We start from the raw sequence: 15493 nt of genomic DNA, 5'->3' as shown, positions 1-15493 counted from the left end.
CCCAGGACACCCCCTTCTCCATCCTCCTATCCCAAAGCCCTTTTCCTTCCATCCCTCATCCCTTTGCTCCCGCTCCGAGGGACGGGACCACCCCTCCCTTTGGGGTGTTTTGGGGCTCCCCAGCCCGGTCCCTGCCCGCGTCACCTCTCGGGGGGCTCCTCGGTGCCCATGGGCGCAGGCAGCACCCGGCCGCCCTTGGCCGTGCCCAGCGCAGCCACCAGCTCGCTCCTCCTGGCCAGCGCCGTGCGCAGCCGCTCCCGCAGCTCCCGGATGCTCCGCTCCAGCTCCCGCAGCTCCCGCTCCAGGGCCCCGTTCCCGGGGGGCTCCTCGCCCTCGGGGGGGGCTTTGCTGTCCAGCTGGAAGCGCACCCGCCGCGTGCTCCAGGGCCTCGGCTGCAGGGCGCTCCTTGGGAGGGGTGCGAGGGTTGAGCAGGGAGCCCCCCCCATAACAGGGGGTGCCCACGATGAGGAATAGAAGCATGGAATGAACCGGGGTGGAAAAGAGCTTTAGGATCACAGAATCCCAGCCTGGATTGGGCTGAAGGGACCTTAAAGCTCCTCCAGTGCCACGGGCAGGGACCCCTTCCACTGGAGCAGCTTGCTCCAAGCCCCTGTGTCCAACCTGGCCTTGAACACTGCCAGGGATGGGGCAGCCACAGCTTCTCTGGGCACCCTGGGCCAGCGCCTCAGCACCCTTTGGGGGAGGAATTGTTCTTGTATCCACTCCAAATCTAAAGGAGGAGTGGGGCAGCACCGGCTGCGGCCGTACCTCTGCTCCAAGCTCAGCTTTTGGCTCTCCTGCTCCTCCGTACCCATGTTCAGAGCCCGGTGGATTTTCTGTGGGGAACAAAGGGTGCGTGAGCTGGGGACCGGAGGAGGGATGAGCAAGGGGAGAGGGAGCAGCAGCACCTGGCTCGTGTGCAGCCAGTAGCTGAACTTCTTCTTGCGCTTGATGTGGGGCAGGACAAGGCGGTAGAAGACGTGTTCGCCCAGCGAGGTGAGCAGCGAGGTGCTGAGCCCGATGCAGAGCAGCACGAAGAGCCCTGAGAAGTGGTAGATCCCCATCTGCAGGGTCTATGGGGGTAACAAAGGGGGCCGGTTGGGCTGGGCTGTGCAGGGATCAGAACCCCAGAGCCTCCCCCGACCCCCCCGTGAGCCCAGCACCTCGGTGACAGCGAGGACGCGCTTCCCGCACGGCACCATCTTGTACCACTTGTCATGGAGGAGGTCGATGAAGCCGGAGGACTTGTACCAGCTGATGAGCTTGGAGATGTTGGAGGTGAGCGGCGAGTTCTGCGGGAGGCCGATGCCGTAGCCTGGCCCCCGGGAGACAGCGCTGGGGAGCCATGGAGCGGGGCAGCATCCCCCAGGCACGGCCCCCGGGAGCCACGGGCAGAGCACAAACACACAGAGACACACACAGACACACAGACACATACAGACAGATACAGACACATACAGACAGATACAGATACATACAGACACATACAGACAGATACAGACACGTACAGACACATACAGACACATACAGACACATACAGACACATACAGACACATACAGACACGTACAGATACATACAGACACATACAGACACATACAGACACATACAGACACATACAGACACATACAGATACATACAGACAGATACAGACACATACAGACACGTACAGACACATACAGACACATACAGACACATACAGACACATACAGACACACACAGACACATACAGACAGATACAGACACACAGACACATACAGACATGTACAGATACATACAGACACATACAGACACATACAGACACATACAGACACACACAGACACATACAGACACATACAGACAGATACAGACACGTACAGATACATACAGACACATACAGACACATACAGACACATACAGACACATACAGATACATACAGACAGATACAGACACATACAGACATGTACAGATACATACAGACACACACAGACATGTACAGATACATACAGACACATACAGACATGTACAGACACATACAGACACATACAGATACATACAGACAGAGACAGACACATACAGACACATACAGACAGATACAGACACGTACAGATACATACAGACATGTACAGATACATACAGACACATACAGACACGTACAGACACGTACAGACACATACAGACATGTACAGATACATACAGACACATACAGACACATACAGACACGTACAGACACATACAGACATGTACAGATACATACAGACACATACAGACACATACAGACACGTACAGACACATACAGACATGTACAGATACATACAGACACATACAGACACATACAGACACGTACAGACACATACAGACATGTACAGATACATACAGACACATACAGACACATACAGACACGTACATGTACAGATACATACAGACACACAGACACACAGAGACACACAGAGACACATTGTGGGGTGTCCCTGCCCATGGCAGGGGGGTTGGAACTGGATGATCTTAAGGTCCTTTCCAACCCTAACTATTCTATGATTCTATGATTCTATACAGACACACAGAGACACACACAGACACATACAGACACATACAGACACATACAGACACATACAGATGCACACGCACACACACAAACTCATACACACACACCCCAACACACACACATACACAGAGTCCTGTGCCCCCCCCCGACATCTCCCCATTCCCCCCCAGACCTTCAATGGCGAAGGGTTTCCCCACGGTGAGCAGTTTGCAGTCAGAGTCAATGGAGACCTCATAGTCCAGCAGCGACTTGTCCATGATGAAGGCGTTGAGCTTGGGGGGCTCCGTCCTGCACCAGCACAGGGGCACCCTCAGGGCTGCGGCTGCCCCAGGGCTGAGGGGGATGCAAGGCCTGAAGGAATGAGGCAAAACCTGCCCTGGGAGGGGTAAAAGCGGGGGGGACCCCCCTCAAAAAGCTGTCCTGGGCCCTCACTTGAGCATGGTGACGCCGGCGGGGGTGTTGGGGACGTTGTGGCGCTGCATGTGCTCGTGCATCTCGGGGAAGCTCTTCTTGATGTACTCCTCGGCGCTGCTCTCCCACACGGTGCCGAAGCAGAAGCCCTGCGAGGGGTGATGCAGCTGGAAGGAGGCACCAGAGCATCAGTCGGGAGCAGCCCCAGCTCCCCGGGGGCGCATCCCAAGCCCTGAGCAGGACCTGGGCTGTGGGGACCTTTAACGCGCATCCCATCAGGGAAGGTGCAGCAGGGGCAGATCCCCCTTCCCTGGACCCTGCTCTCACCCCATCCGAAGCAGCCCGGACCCTCTCCCACCTTCGGGTCGTGGATGCCTGAGAGCTCCTCGAAGGTCTTGTCCCCCACCATGACGGCCGCCAGGTTGGCCGTGTAGCTGGAGAGCACCAGGAGGCAGAAGATGGCCCAGAGGTTCATAAGGAAGCGGCCGGTGCAGCACTTGGGCGTCTTGCTGGACACGGTGCGCCCAAAGAGGATGGCGTAGCAGAGGTTGAGGGCTGAGGAGTAGGAGAAGATCTTCATGCGGTTGCGGCCGAGCGGGGTCATGCCATAGGGGCTCTTCCACTCGTACAGGGTGAGGAAGAGGGCCGTCATGTGCAGGGCCACGAAGATGCCCACCCACATGGTCCAGTGCAAGGGCCACATGAAGGCCCCGATGGGCGACGCCGTGTCCTTGGTCCTCACCAGGATGCCCAGGCTGGTGGAGAAGAAAGGGCTGGTGAAGTCGATGACTTTGCTGCGCGCTGAGTTGATGCTGAAGGAGGTGACGGCCATGTGGGCCGTGCCGCTGAGCAGGTCCCCCACCAGCCCCGTCCAGCGCCCGTTCTTCCAGGCCCCATATTTCCCATCGCCCACAATGTAGAGCTCAAAGGCGAAGCTCATGTCCTCCGCCAGCTTCTCCAGCAGGTCGATGCAGTACCCGTAGCAGCACTTCTTGTACGCCCGCGGCACCGAGCCGTTGCCGGCACCCAGCTCCTCAAAGAGGGCATCCAGCACAGCCGAGTCGTTGGTGCCGGGGTCCAGGCAGAGCTGCCCAACGGGGCAGCTCTCGTCCTCGTCCACCTCCCTGGTGAAGACGAACGGATGCTCCACCAGCGTCACCACGCGCAGCCGCCGCCGGCTGCCCGCGGCCGCCTCGCCGGGGCCGTGGCGCTGGCTCTGCCGCGCGCCCTCCTCCAGCTCCAGCCTCCCGCGATGCCAGGATCCCACCGTGCCCCAGGCCGGGGCCCCCCACGGGTCCCGCTGCAGGCGCCACACGTGGAAGCGCTGCTCCGGCCGCACCAGCCTCGCGCTCTGCACCCGCACCGGCCCCGTGCGGCCCTGGAAGGAGGCGTTGGACAGGAACCTGGAGGGGAAGGGGACGGGGGGGGGTCACAGGAGCTGGGAGCCATGAGCCTGACTCGGGCACCGGCAGGACCCGGCCCCGCTGCACCTCGCTGCGCTGGCAGGACTGGGTGTTATTGATGGCAATGGAGCAACCGTGCTTGGGACGCATTAAGGGAGATGGGAAGTGACACATCTCCCCCATGCAGCCAGCACGCAGCGTGTCCTGGAGGGTGCTGAGCCCCACCAGGGACCCCCACACAGGGCTCTGCACACCCCAGCTCCACCCTCGCCCCCCCTCCCAGGCACCCCGATATGATGGAGACGGAGAAAGGGGCACCCCAATGTGATGGAGCTGGGGACAGGGGCACCCCAATGTGATGGAGCTGGGGAGAGGGGCACCCCAATGTGATGGGGCCAAGGAAAGGGGCATCTCCAGCACCTCCCTTACCGGGACAGGATGATCCCTGGGGCCTCGCCGCCCACCGGGTGCCCGTTGCTGCAGTTCCCTGTGGTGTGCAGCACAGCGGGGCCGGGCCGCATGCGGGATGCGCTGCTGACGGCGTGGGCCACCAGCTCCACCACGTCCTGGATGAAGAGCTCCAGCGGCGGCGGGTTGAGCTCCCCGTAAGCCAGCAGCCCCAGGGGCAGCCCCTCGGTCTGCAGCTCGCCGGCGCTGAGCGGGGACCCCAGCACCCAGTGAAGCTCCTGCGGCAGCAGCCCCGACTCCTCGGCCGTGCGGAAGATGAGCCGGGCGCGCTGCAGGTCGCAGCCGAGCACCAGCACCGGGCTGGAGAGGGCCCTGAAGTGCTCCCGGTGCTGCTGGAGGTAGCGGGAGGCCCTGGGCTCATCCAGGTAACCGAGGTCCAGGATGGTGCGGAGCAAGAGCTGGGAGCGACGGGCCCAGAGGCTGAGGAAGCCGGAGACGTCCCAGGGGTGGCAGAGCACCAGGTTGGTCTTGTGCCAGTCGTTGGCCTGCAGGATGCTCACCACCACATCCACCAGCGTCTCCAGTGAGCTCTGCCGGTCCACATGGAAGTGGAAGGGGCTCTGCTGACACAGAGGGTTTGTGGCTGTGCCCCTGCCTGGCTCCTGCCCACGGGAAGAGCCCAAAGGCAGCACCAGCCAAGGTCCCTCCTGCCCTGGAGCCACCCCATGCTCCCTGCCCGTGCTCTGCCCATTCCCTGCCCCATCCAGCACAGGGGACTGAGGGGATCCAGCACCAGGCACATCCCTGGGGTCGGGACTGGGGCTTGGGGGATGCAGGGCTGCTGGAGCAGCCAGGGAAGTTGCCTTGGGCTGAGAGCTGGGATGGGGCTGGGATAAAGTCGGGCAGGGGGCCATGAGAGATGAGATGGGAGCTGGGATGGAGCCAGGATAGAGCTGGGATGGAGGTTGGGATAAAGCCAGGATGGGGCTGGAACGGCGGCCAGGAGGGGGGCTGGGATATTGCTGCGATGGGGGACAGGATGAAGCTAGGAGGAGACCCGGAATGAGGCTGGGATAGACAAAGGATGGGTGTTCAGGATAGAGCTGGGATGGAGATGGGAATGGGGGTGGGATAGGGCTGAGATGGAAGCCGGGAAGGAGCCAGGACAGAGCTGGGATGGAGCCGGGATGCAGCAAGTGCGAGGAGCTGGGATAGAGCCGGGGCTGGAGCTGGAATCAGGATCGGGAGAGGAGCCGGTTTGCGACCCGCTTTTGAGAGACAGAGCTTGGATGGAGCCGGGACGAGCGCTGAGACAGGAGCAGGCACGGAGCCGGGCCGGGGACCTGCTCCCGATGCCCTCGGTGCCCGGCGCGGCGGGTGCGGGTCCTACCTGCGCTCGGACGGGCAGGAGCCCGCGGGTGTCCAGGAGGCTGAGGACGGGGATCTCCAGGGCGGCGGCGAGGAAGTCGAGCAGGAGCAGCTCCCGCCGGGACCGGGGCAGCGCCAGGACGGCGGCAACGCCGCGCCCCGCCAGCGCCCCGCAAAGCCACCGCGCCAGCGAGTGCGGGTCCCGCGCGGCCGGGCCGCCCGCCACCACCTCCAGGCTGAGGTTCGAGGGCAGCGGCGTCCCCCCGGGGCTGGCACCGGCACCGGTACCGGCACCAGCGGCTCTGGCCAGCGCGGCGCGGAGCCGGGCGCGGCGGGGGGAGCCGGGCGGCAGCAGCGCCCCGAGGCGCACGGCGGGGCCGGGGGGGGCCGGGACGCGGCAGGGCTGCGGGTGCCCCCCCGCCGCTCCCAGCGCCGCCAGCAGCCACAGCGCCCGCAGCCCCGCCATGCGCCCGCCGCTACCGGCCCCGCCGCGCTGCGCCCCGACGGGGCGGGCCGGGGGAGGGAGCGGCGCGGGGCGGGCGCGGGGAGGGGCCCGGAGCAGAGCGGGGGGGGGGCGGATGTCTCCGGTCCCGTCCCGCAGCCCCGGGCACACGCAGCAACGCGGATGAGGCCGGGGGTCCCCGGGCAGGAGCCCCGCGGTCCCCGTTCCCTCTGGACCATCGGCACCTTCCTCCTCCTCCTCCCCGAGCAGGGCTCGGAGCCCTGACCTCGCCCCCAACACCCGGTAAAGGCCGGGGCTGGAACCCCCCCATCCCTCCGCAGCCTCAAAACCGGGGGGTCCTCGGGCTGCCGGGGGGGGGGTTGCAAGGTTTTGGAGCCTTGCTCCTCTCCAGGGGTCACCCTTCTCATCACCCCCGGGGAAACTGAGGCCCGGCCCCAAGAGCACAGACACCGGGTACCAGGAGGCAGGGGCACGCTGCGAAATCCATATGGAAAAGAAAGTGAGGGATGGAGCCAGGCACCAGCTGGCAACAAGTTCACTGAGGTGATCCAATGAGTCACAGCTAATGAATTACCCCTGCAGAGATGGGGAGGGGGGGGCAGAGCAAATCCTGCCAGGGCAATGGGAGCCCCTCATCAGGGGGTGCTGGTTCCCCCGGAACAAGATCTCCATTGCAGGACCCCCAGCAGCTCTTTCCCACAGGATAAAGCTCAGGTGGGCGAGCGCTGGTGAGGGGGGGAGCAGGCTCTGGGCATGAAACTGCCCCCCAAAACACGGCTTCTGCCTGGGTGCAGCACAGGAGGGGGCTCTCAGGGAGCCCCAACCAGCACCGCAACCCCACTGCTGGGGGACTCCAGGCTGTCCCTATGGGAGGCAGGGGGAAAGCTCCCAGCTCCCTGCTGCAGTCACTGGACATGGATCCAAACTGGCAGGAGCAAAGTGGGAGCAAACGGGAGCAAAGCGGCACTTATTAAGCTGAAAGCATTATCTAAGGAACTGTCAGGAGCCAGGTGCCACATCCTGGAGCCAGGGCCCTGCTCCATCTCTGCAGGGACAAGAAGGGACCCATGAACTGAGGACGGAGCAGCGCTGCTTCCCTCCGATGGGAATTGCCTTCCCCAGGGCCAGAGCTGCCGCTGGGTTACTGAGTCCTGGCGCCAGCCACAGGCAGTTGAAAAGAGAAACCTCAGGCACCTTTCACTATAAAAACCAAATCTTTTATGTAAAAAATAAACCTAAACAGAACCCACCCTCACCCCCCCCCCCGCTGCCATGCTCATGACAATACAAAAGGCCAAGTCCCCCACCAGAACACCCCAAAACCAAAGTAGCTGGATCCAAATATATATAAATTGTCACGTTACGAGATTGGAAATAGCACCCAGGAGTCAGCCCCGTGGCCCAAAACCACCCCCTGCACCCTGAGGCAGAGTCCTGGTCCCCCTGTCCCCCCCCCCTCCAGGAGCAGGAGCTGCTCAGGACCCGCTGTCACGAGAGTGGAACCCAGTGTGTCCCGGCCGTGAGGGGTGCAGTGATGCCAAGCAGCATTCCCAAGGGCGGGATGGGTGGAAGGGGTCTCCAAACTCCAATCTCAAACCGCTATTTAGGAGAAAGCCCACGTTTCCGTCTGCACCGCAGGGTCAAGTAACAAAAAGAACAGGAAAGGGCCAGGGAAGAGACAGGGAAAGAGCAGGAGCCGCATCCTGAGCCCCACCTCGGAGCCGGTGCTGCTCCTCCCACAGCCGGATGCTCTGAGTCTGCCCCCAGCAGCGAATCCGGGTGACAACGGTCCCCGAGTTATCCCCGCAGCCCCAGGCCCGTGGCACCGGGCGGGTGCCAGGCCCAGCTCCGTGCAGGAGCCCCAGGCAGGTTGGGGCTGGTCCCCAGGGCAAGGAGAGGCAGAGGTGGGGGGCGAGGGCAGCGGCTGCCGCTTCATTTGGCAGGTTTGGTGATGATGCGAGCGGAGAAGTCGAAGAGGTTCTTGTTGATCTTCCGGAGGGTGCTCACCTCCTCCTCCAGCTCACTCACCTGGATCGTCAGGTGCTCCTGGTCTCCCACCAGGTTCTGCGACAGAGAAACACGACAGGGAAGCATCAGGCACCCAGGTCTGGCCGCTGGCAAGTGGAGGCTGCACCCCCCCAACCCTTTGGTTCTCTCCCTCTTCCATCTACTCCCTCCTGCTGCCCCCAGTGAATTCCAGGGCTCATTACTCCCATTCCCAACCCGCACAAGGCCCCAAGAGCTGGTTCAGCTGCAGAGGACCACCAAGAGGTCTGCACCAGAAGGACACCACTTCCCCATCTCAGAGCAGCTCTCACCTTTTCCCTTGTGGAGTACATCTGCGAGTAGGTTTTCCTGGCCTTCTCCAGGTAGCTCTCTCCAGACTCCTGCAGGGACCAAACAGGAGGGACTGAGATAGACGACCCAGGTCCTCTCCCAGTGCTCCCAGGCAGGGCTTCCTGCTGGAGCAGCCAAAGAACCTCCCCAGCCCCATGAGACAAAGCAGAAACAGAGCAGGGTACGGCCAATCCTGCAAACGGCACCCAACACAGAGCTCATCCATCAGCTGGGGCAGGGACGTCACTCACCCGGGGGCAGACACTGACAGAGAAGAGAAGTTCTGGGGGCACCAAAAGGAACCTGGTGAGCACCAATAGTGCAGGACCCCCCCCTTGCCTGGGGACGGCCATGCTGGGACCGAGGGACCGCGGTGGTGGGACAGCAGAGCCAGCCCAGGCTGCGGCACAAGGCTGGCAGGACAAATGACTGCAGCAGCCAGGAGGGATTGTGGAGCACGGGGAAGAAGGGGAGGAACAGGCTGTGCCACGCGGGAGAAGGAAGCGTGCAGGGCTCAGTTCCTCTGCTTTCAGTAATAGCACTTGGGGGATGTTTGGCAATGTAGGGGTGATCAGAACAGGCTGTGGAGCAGCACGGAGCAGCCACCGCTGCTGCGCCTGGAGGAGAGAGTTTGCACCCTCCAGCACAACCTCCCCACTGCATCCCCCCATCCCAGTACCTGCTGGTGGAGGCCCAGGCGCAGCGTCAGCCCCTCGCTGCCCTGCTCGTCGCTGCTCTCGGTGCCGTGGAGGTGTTTGCTGAACTTGGGCAGGGGCGCGCTGGGCTTCCCGTCAGGGTTGAGCATGTTGGCAGGGGCCAGCACGATGAAGGCGTTCGTCACCGGACCTGCGATGGGACAAGAGGAGGGGACGGGTCAGGCTTCCCCCGCTGGGTTTGCCTCTTGCCTGGTGCCCTGAGAACAGAGAATGACCCGTGCCAGGGTCCCACCTCCCTCCCCAGGAAGAGGCAGAGCCCCTCAGGCCACTGCAGCTCGGGGAGGAGCAGGAGGCCTGTCCATCCGCTGCAGAATCAGCCATCCATCAGTGCTGCTGCTCTCCCGCCTGGCTCCTGCAGTGATCTATCACACACTCTCCTTTGGCAGAGCTAATGAGCATCTTCATTACTGCACTTACCCACACAGGCTCCTGCTCCCTGGCAGCAGCCCCTCTTCTGCTGGAGAGCTCCTATCACTGCCCCTCATACCTGAACCCTGTCTGGGTCAGACACAGCAAGAGCTCCGCTCTGGTGTGCGAGCAGAGGGGCCACAACTAAAGCCCTGCCCATCCATCTCCCCCCGGGTACACTCAACAGCGTGAAGGGAAAGGTTAAAAGGATCCAGATGCACCTAAGAGGGGCCAGGTGCCTGCCCAGTGTCCCAGCTGGAGGCAGCGGGAATGGTGCAGGATAAGAGAGGGAGCCAGGGGAGGCATGAGGCTGCCTGATGCTTTCAGTCTCTGCAGAGGAGATGAACCCAAGCACCTCTGATGCAGACAAGGGCTCCCTCTCCATCATCTCCCCATCCGGCCAGACCAGAGCCTGCCCCAAAGCCTGCCCCTCCCTGAATCCCACTGGAAAAGCAAAGGCTCTGCCAGCACTCCCAGCCTGGCCCCAAAGCTGCTCCTTGCCAACACTTTGCTGTAACAAACCTATTGTTTTACTCTTGCTCCCTGCCCAAAGACAAGACAATTGCTGGTTCTTCACAAGCACCCAGCAGTGAGTTACCACTGGCAGCACAATGTGAAAGCAAGGGACAGGACAGGCAGAGAGCAGGACTCTCACAAGACCCCACCTTGGCCACTTGCAGCCCCAGTGCAAACACAAGTCCCATCCAAGCACTCCTTGTTCCAGTGCACCAGCTGCCAACGTGGGCAGAGGGACTGGGCTCAACAGGGAGGATACAAATAATCCATCTTCCAACCGGCATCCCTGCAGCAGGAGGGATCTGCTGGAGCATCCCCGGGGCAGGAGGGATCTGCTGGAGCATCCCTGGGGCAGGAGGGATCTGCTGGAGCATCCCTGCGGCAGGAGGGATCTGCTGGAGCATCCCTGCGGCAGGAGGGATCTGCTGGAGCATCCCTGCGGCAGGAGGGATCTGCTGGAGCATCCCTGCGGCAGGAGGGATCTGCTGGAGCATCCCTGCGGCAGGGGAAGCACGAAGGAGCTGGGGGATGGTCTGTGCCACATGGTGTTTGCAGAGGGAAGGATGGAGCTCATGTGACAGGAGGGAACTGGGGCCTGGGGCGGGGGGGGGCTTTTGGGGCAGTGCTGGGAATAGAACCAGCCATAGGTGACTGGGAGCAGCCCTGCCTTGCCCAGCACAGAACTCATTATCTGAGAGCAGCAGCCCAGTTCCCCTGAGCCCATCCGCCTGCCCATGCCCTGCCTCCCCCATCAAGGACAAGCAAACCTTGCAGGAAAAGCTCCCTGCATGTCTCCCGCTGCACAGTCACACTCCTCAAGCCCCGAGCCACGCTCCAACCCCTCTGATCTATCTGCAGCACCATCAAGGGGAGGGCATGCTTCCTGAGCACACCAGGCTGGAGGTTGCAGGAGCAGCAGCAGAGCTCGTGTCAGCTCTGCTTCGGGGAGGGAATGCACTAGGGGGGCAGCAGGGAAGAGCTTGTGCCCATCTGCACTCCTCTGCAGCCTCGGGGAGGGGTTTAATGCCTGATCCTCTGGTGACTCACACAGCTCAGATCCTGTTGGCTTTCACCCACCCGGTGCCAGTGGAGCAAGGCCGGATGGGTGCTGCAGTAGGTCCCCATTAGAAACAGCCCTTGGCAGCAGAAGGCAAGGAGGCAGCCTGGCTTCCAGCGCCTGCCCTGCAGCAGCAGCTTGCCCTCCTCTGTCCAGAGGGTCCCATTGCCACCACTGTCACCTTCTGGGAGGGTTAAGCAGTGCCCAGAGAGCAATGTGCCAGCCCCACCAGAAAGTGCAGTGTAAAGGGACTGCAGACCACCGTGAACACATACGAAATCCTCTGTTAGCAGCAGAAGGGCTAAATCCTAACTCAGCCACTGCTCCAAGGCACCTAATTGCTAATCTGAGCTTGCAAAGGTTTGTTTGGGTGGTTTAGTGGAGCCACTGCCCTGCAATCCCAGACAACAGCTTATATCAGATTCACTTCAGGCCTAATGAGCTCATGGGTGCTCCTTGCTGGGGTCACAGAGACAGTTTCTTCTTCAGACACATTCCAGCCCCTCTCAGCCTCCCCAGGCCTTTGGGTGCGTATGGGGCAACCGCTCCCTTTGGAAAACAAGGAGGAAGATCCTGGATGTCCTCAGTGACCGGGTGAAACCTATGACTCACTCCCTGACAGTGCCCAGCGGGGCTGTCAACAGACGTGGGCAAGGTCAACCATTGCTCCAGACAGCTGAGGCGTCCTCTGCTTCCTCTGCCCTTCCTGGAGGCGTGCACTTAATGTCTGAAGTGCCCAGGCTGATGTGAGAGCAGCAGCAGTGAGGCAGCAGTGGCTGAGGAGGGAAGGATCCTGGTTGATAAGGGCATGCCTACCTTTGTGATTCATCGTCTTCAGGCACTGCTTGCTCTGGATGTCCCACAGCCGGACTGTTTCATCGTGCGAGCCGGAAAGCAGGAGGCTGCCATCCGTGGACACCGACAGGCACGTCACCTGGTTCCTGGCATGGGGAATGGGATGTTTCAACTCAGGATGAACCGAAACTGGCGAGGTGGGCAGACAGGGGCAAGGAGGTGCTTGGCAAGTATGGCTGGTCCCTCACCTGTGCCCTTTGAAGACCTTCCCGTTCTCCCGCTCCGTCTGGAAGGTCCGGTCCTTCTGGACCGGCTGGAGAAATGAAGGCAGGAGGGAAGGGAGAGAAGAGGTTAAATTCGGGAAGCCAGCAGGTTCCTCACTGTGTCTGGAGGGGGCAGAGGACATACAGGGGAACCCAGGCCCTGCAGAAGGAGGTGACAGTGGCTCAGGGTGCAGAGAGCAGCAGCGAGCACTCACCCAGGCACAGAGGTCAACCTGGAAGATGGATCCGTCCATGCCACCGCAGAACATGTGGTACTCGGAGAGATCAAGAGTCACAGCCATGATGCCCACATCGAAGAGGACAGAAAGCAGGAGCTCCCCAGATGAGACTTCCCAGAGCTGTAGAGAGAGGGTACAGGAGAATTAGGGGCTTAAACACTGGAAGAACAAACTGCTGCCCAGCAGCAGCACCTACAGCATCCCCTCCTTGCTGCGGCTGGGGAAACAGAGCCCAGGGCACAACCCAGCATCAGGCTCCTTGTGACCATGGGACAAGTTTCCCAGGCAGCTCCAAACCCACCCCATGCCAATTCTGCCCCCCAGAACACAGCCCTCCTGCAGGGCAGGAGGAGCGAGCTCCAGGCTGCTCTGCTCCTTCCCCTTCCAGACTGAAGGACGTGAGTGAGGGACGGAGAGGAGCTGGTCCCAAGGCTCCCCAGGAGAAGAGGGACTGCAAAGGCCCAGCTCGAGGGCAGGTGCAGAGAAGCTGCTGGTGTTTGGAGAGGCAAAACCCATTGGGTCTGGCAGCTCTGAGTCATCACAGAGACAGCCAAGAAATTCAGCTACTGCAACCCTGCAGCCCAGCAGAAACCGCTTTAACCCTGTGGGGCCCGTGTGCCTCTGGGACTCTGCCGGGTGGGACAGAGCTGAGCCTTACCTTCGCTGTCTGGTCCAGGGAGGCTGTGGCAGCTCGTGCCAAGGGGCCTCCGAAGCCACAGCACAAGTCTGTGATGGGGAGGCTGTGTCGGGACCACACGTGGCGTGGGTCAGGGATCTGGGAGGGCTCTGCCTGCAGCACGCTGTGGGGAGAACAGAGAGGCTTTACCAACAGCTCAGGCACACGGGCTTCCAGCTGATTCCACCTCCAGGAAGTGGTGGCTGATCTCTTGTTCATACACTCCTCACCCAGATGCTCTCTGTCCCTCAAATGAATGAGTTTGGATGAGTTGAGACCTCCTCACAGGCCACCGTTACCTGTAAAGGTTCCACACCAGGGCCAGACAGTCCTTAGCCCCTGAGAGAAAGTGGCTGCTGTCATCTGTAAAGCAGAGGCATGTGAGGTCCTGGTAGTGTCGGTTCAGGATGGCCAGGAGGTTCCCATTAGAGACCTGCAGCAAAGGAAAGGGCAGAAGAACATCAACGAAGGAGCACTGAGGCGCATGGAATAACGCAGCGCCCTGCTCTGATGGCTGCGGGTGCAGCTTCATCAGAACCCGGTGTAACCCCCATGTAATTACACCACTAATTAAGAGCAGAAGGACGGTGGCCAGAGCACAGCAGCCTCTGCAGACACCCAGCTCACAAGTCACACACACAGTTAGCCAAAGCAGTGCTAAAGGATAACTCGGTGTTGAGCTTCGAGGGAGCAATACCCAACCCAAGGCACCTCAGCGGGAAGGGAAGGGAAGAACAGGCCCCAAAGAACAGACCTGGACCTCACCCAGCACTTCCCAGCAGAGTTTCTTGCCCCCTGCTTTGCCAACCTGCCCCATGAGCTGCACACCCATGGAAGCCGCTGCCCCTTGGGGCACCGTGGAGCACAGCTGCAATGTCCATGGCCCAGCAAAGCCCCACTGCAGGGCCCAGACCATGTGGGTTTACTGAGCCCAGAGGGGACAGGGGCAGCTGTGCAGTGGTCAGGATGTGACCCCATCCATTCCCTGTGCCAGCCCCTCACCTCCCACAGGTAGATGCTCTCGGCAACCCCGACCAAGATGTAGAGCCCATTGGGAGAGGCTGTCAGGCAGGTCACCGGCCCGGGGCAGATGATCTTCTGCTGGAGCTGGTCCTGGGGGCAGAAAGAACACAGCGGCCATTCAGTGGGGGGGGAGACAGGGGGCTCAGCAGTGTCACTGGTGGTGGGGGGGGCTCTGTGGAAACAGGGATGCTGGTGATGGAGGTCTCTGTGGAGCAAGGGAGGATACGGGGCCTCCATGGGGAGAGGGGCCCTCACCACAGAGATGGGGGTCTCCAGCTAGGGGGTACCGGGCTGGGGGGAGACTGACCATGTGGACCAAGGCTCTCTATGGGGAAAGGGGCCATGCGGGCAGGGGTCTCCATGGGGGAGAGGGACCCCCACCACAGAGACGGGGGTCTCCAGGAAGGAGGTGCCGCGGGGGACAGGACTATGTGGACCAAGGCTCTCTATGGGGAAAGGGGAGGGAGCGGGACCCCCACCACAGACAAGGGGAGGGGTCTCAAGGGAGGGGGTCCCCGGTCCATCCCCACAGCCGCAATGGGGGGATCCCTCCGGAGCCGAGGCCTCCCGGGCCCGGCCGCGGCGCCGGTACCTTCCTCTGGAGCTCCCAGACGTTGATGTAGCTCTTGCCGAGCTGCGCGCCCAGGAGGTGCTCGCCGCCCAGCAGCGCCAGCCCCCGCGGGCCGCTGTTGCCGCCGCGGTACCCGGGCAGCGCCGAGCCCGAGTGCAGCTCCCAGGCCGAGCAGTTGCACAACGGCCCCGCCGCGTCCGTCACCAGCGCCACCTCCATGGGCGCCGCCATCTTCGCGGTCCGCCAGGGACAGAGAGAGCGCGGCGGACGCCTAGAGCGCCGCCCCGCCTGCTCCCTCCGCCAATCAAAGGCGGC

General features: G+C 61.8%; 2 protein-coding genes across 2 annotated transcripts; both read right to left on the bottom strand.

The window, feature by feature from the left end:
• Nucleotides 1-140: 140 nt before the first annotated feature.
• On the bottom strand, nucleotides 141-6580 carry GRIN3B (glutamate ionotropic receptor NMDA type subunit 3B; the record flags this gene model as incomplete). Its single annotated transcript, XM_080633826.1, has 9 exons — nucleotides 141-405; nucleotides 769-836; nucleotides 909-1073; nucleotides 1164-1315; nucleotides 2697-2812; nucleotides 2957-3102; nucleotides 3294-4338; nucleotides 4768-5366; nucleotides 6137-6580. The coding sequence occupies 9 exons, from the start codon at nucleotides 6578-6580 to the stop codon at nucleotides 141-143; spliced, it is 3000 nt and encodes a 999-aa protein (XP_080489952.1).
• A 1929-nt stretch (nucleotides 6581-8509) lies between these two features.
• WDR18 (WD repeat domain 18) lies at nucleotides 8510-15409 on the bottom strand (the record flags this gene model as incomplete). Its single annotated transcript, XM_080634094.1, has 10 exons — nucleotides 8510-8641; nucleotides 8896-8964; nucleotides 9594-9760; nucleotides 12428-12552; nucleotides 12655-12719; nucleotides 12885-13028; nucleotides 13567-13708; nucleotides 13884-14017; nucleotides 14587-14697; nucleotides 15200-15409. 10 exons carry the CDS (start codon nucleotides 15407-15409, stop codon nucleotides 8510-8512), a joined length of 1299 nt encoding a protein of 432 aa, XP_080490220.1.
• Nucleotides 15410-15493: the final 84 nt, after the last annotated feature.

The sequence above is a fragment of the Psittacula echo genome, assembly GCF_963264785.1.
Source record: "Psittacula echo genome assembly, chromosome: 24".
NCBI classification, from domain to species: Eukaryota; Metazoa; Chordata; class Aves; order Psittaciformes; family Psittacidae; genus Psittacula; species Psittacula echo.
This window is presented reverse-complemented; position numbering and strand designations above follow the sequence as displayed.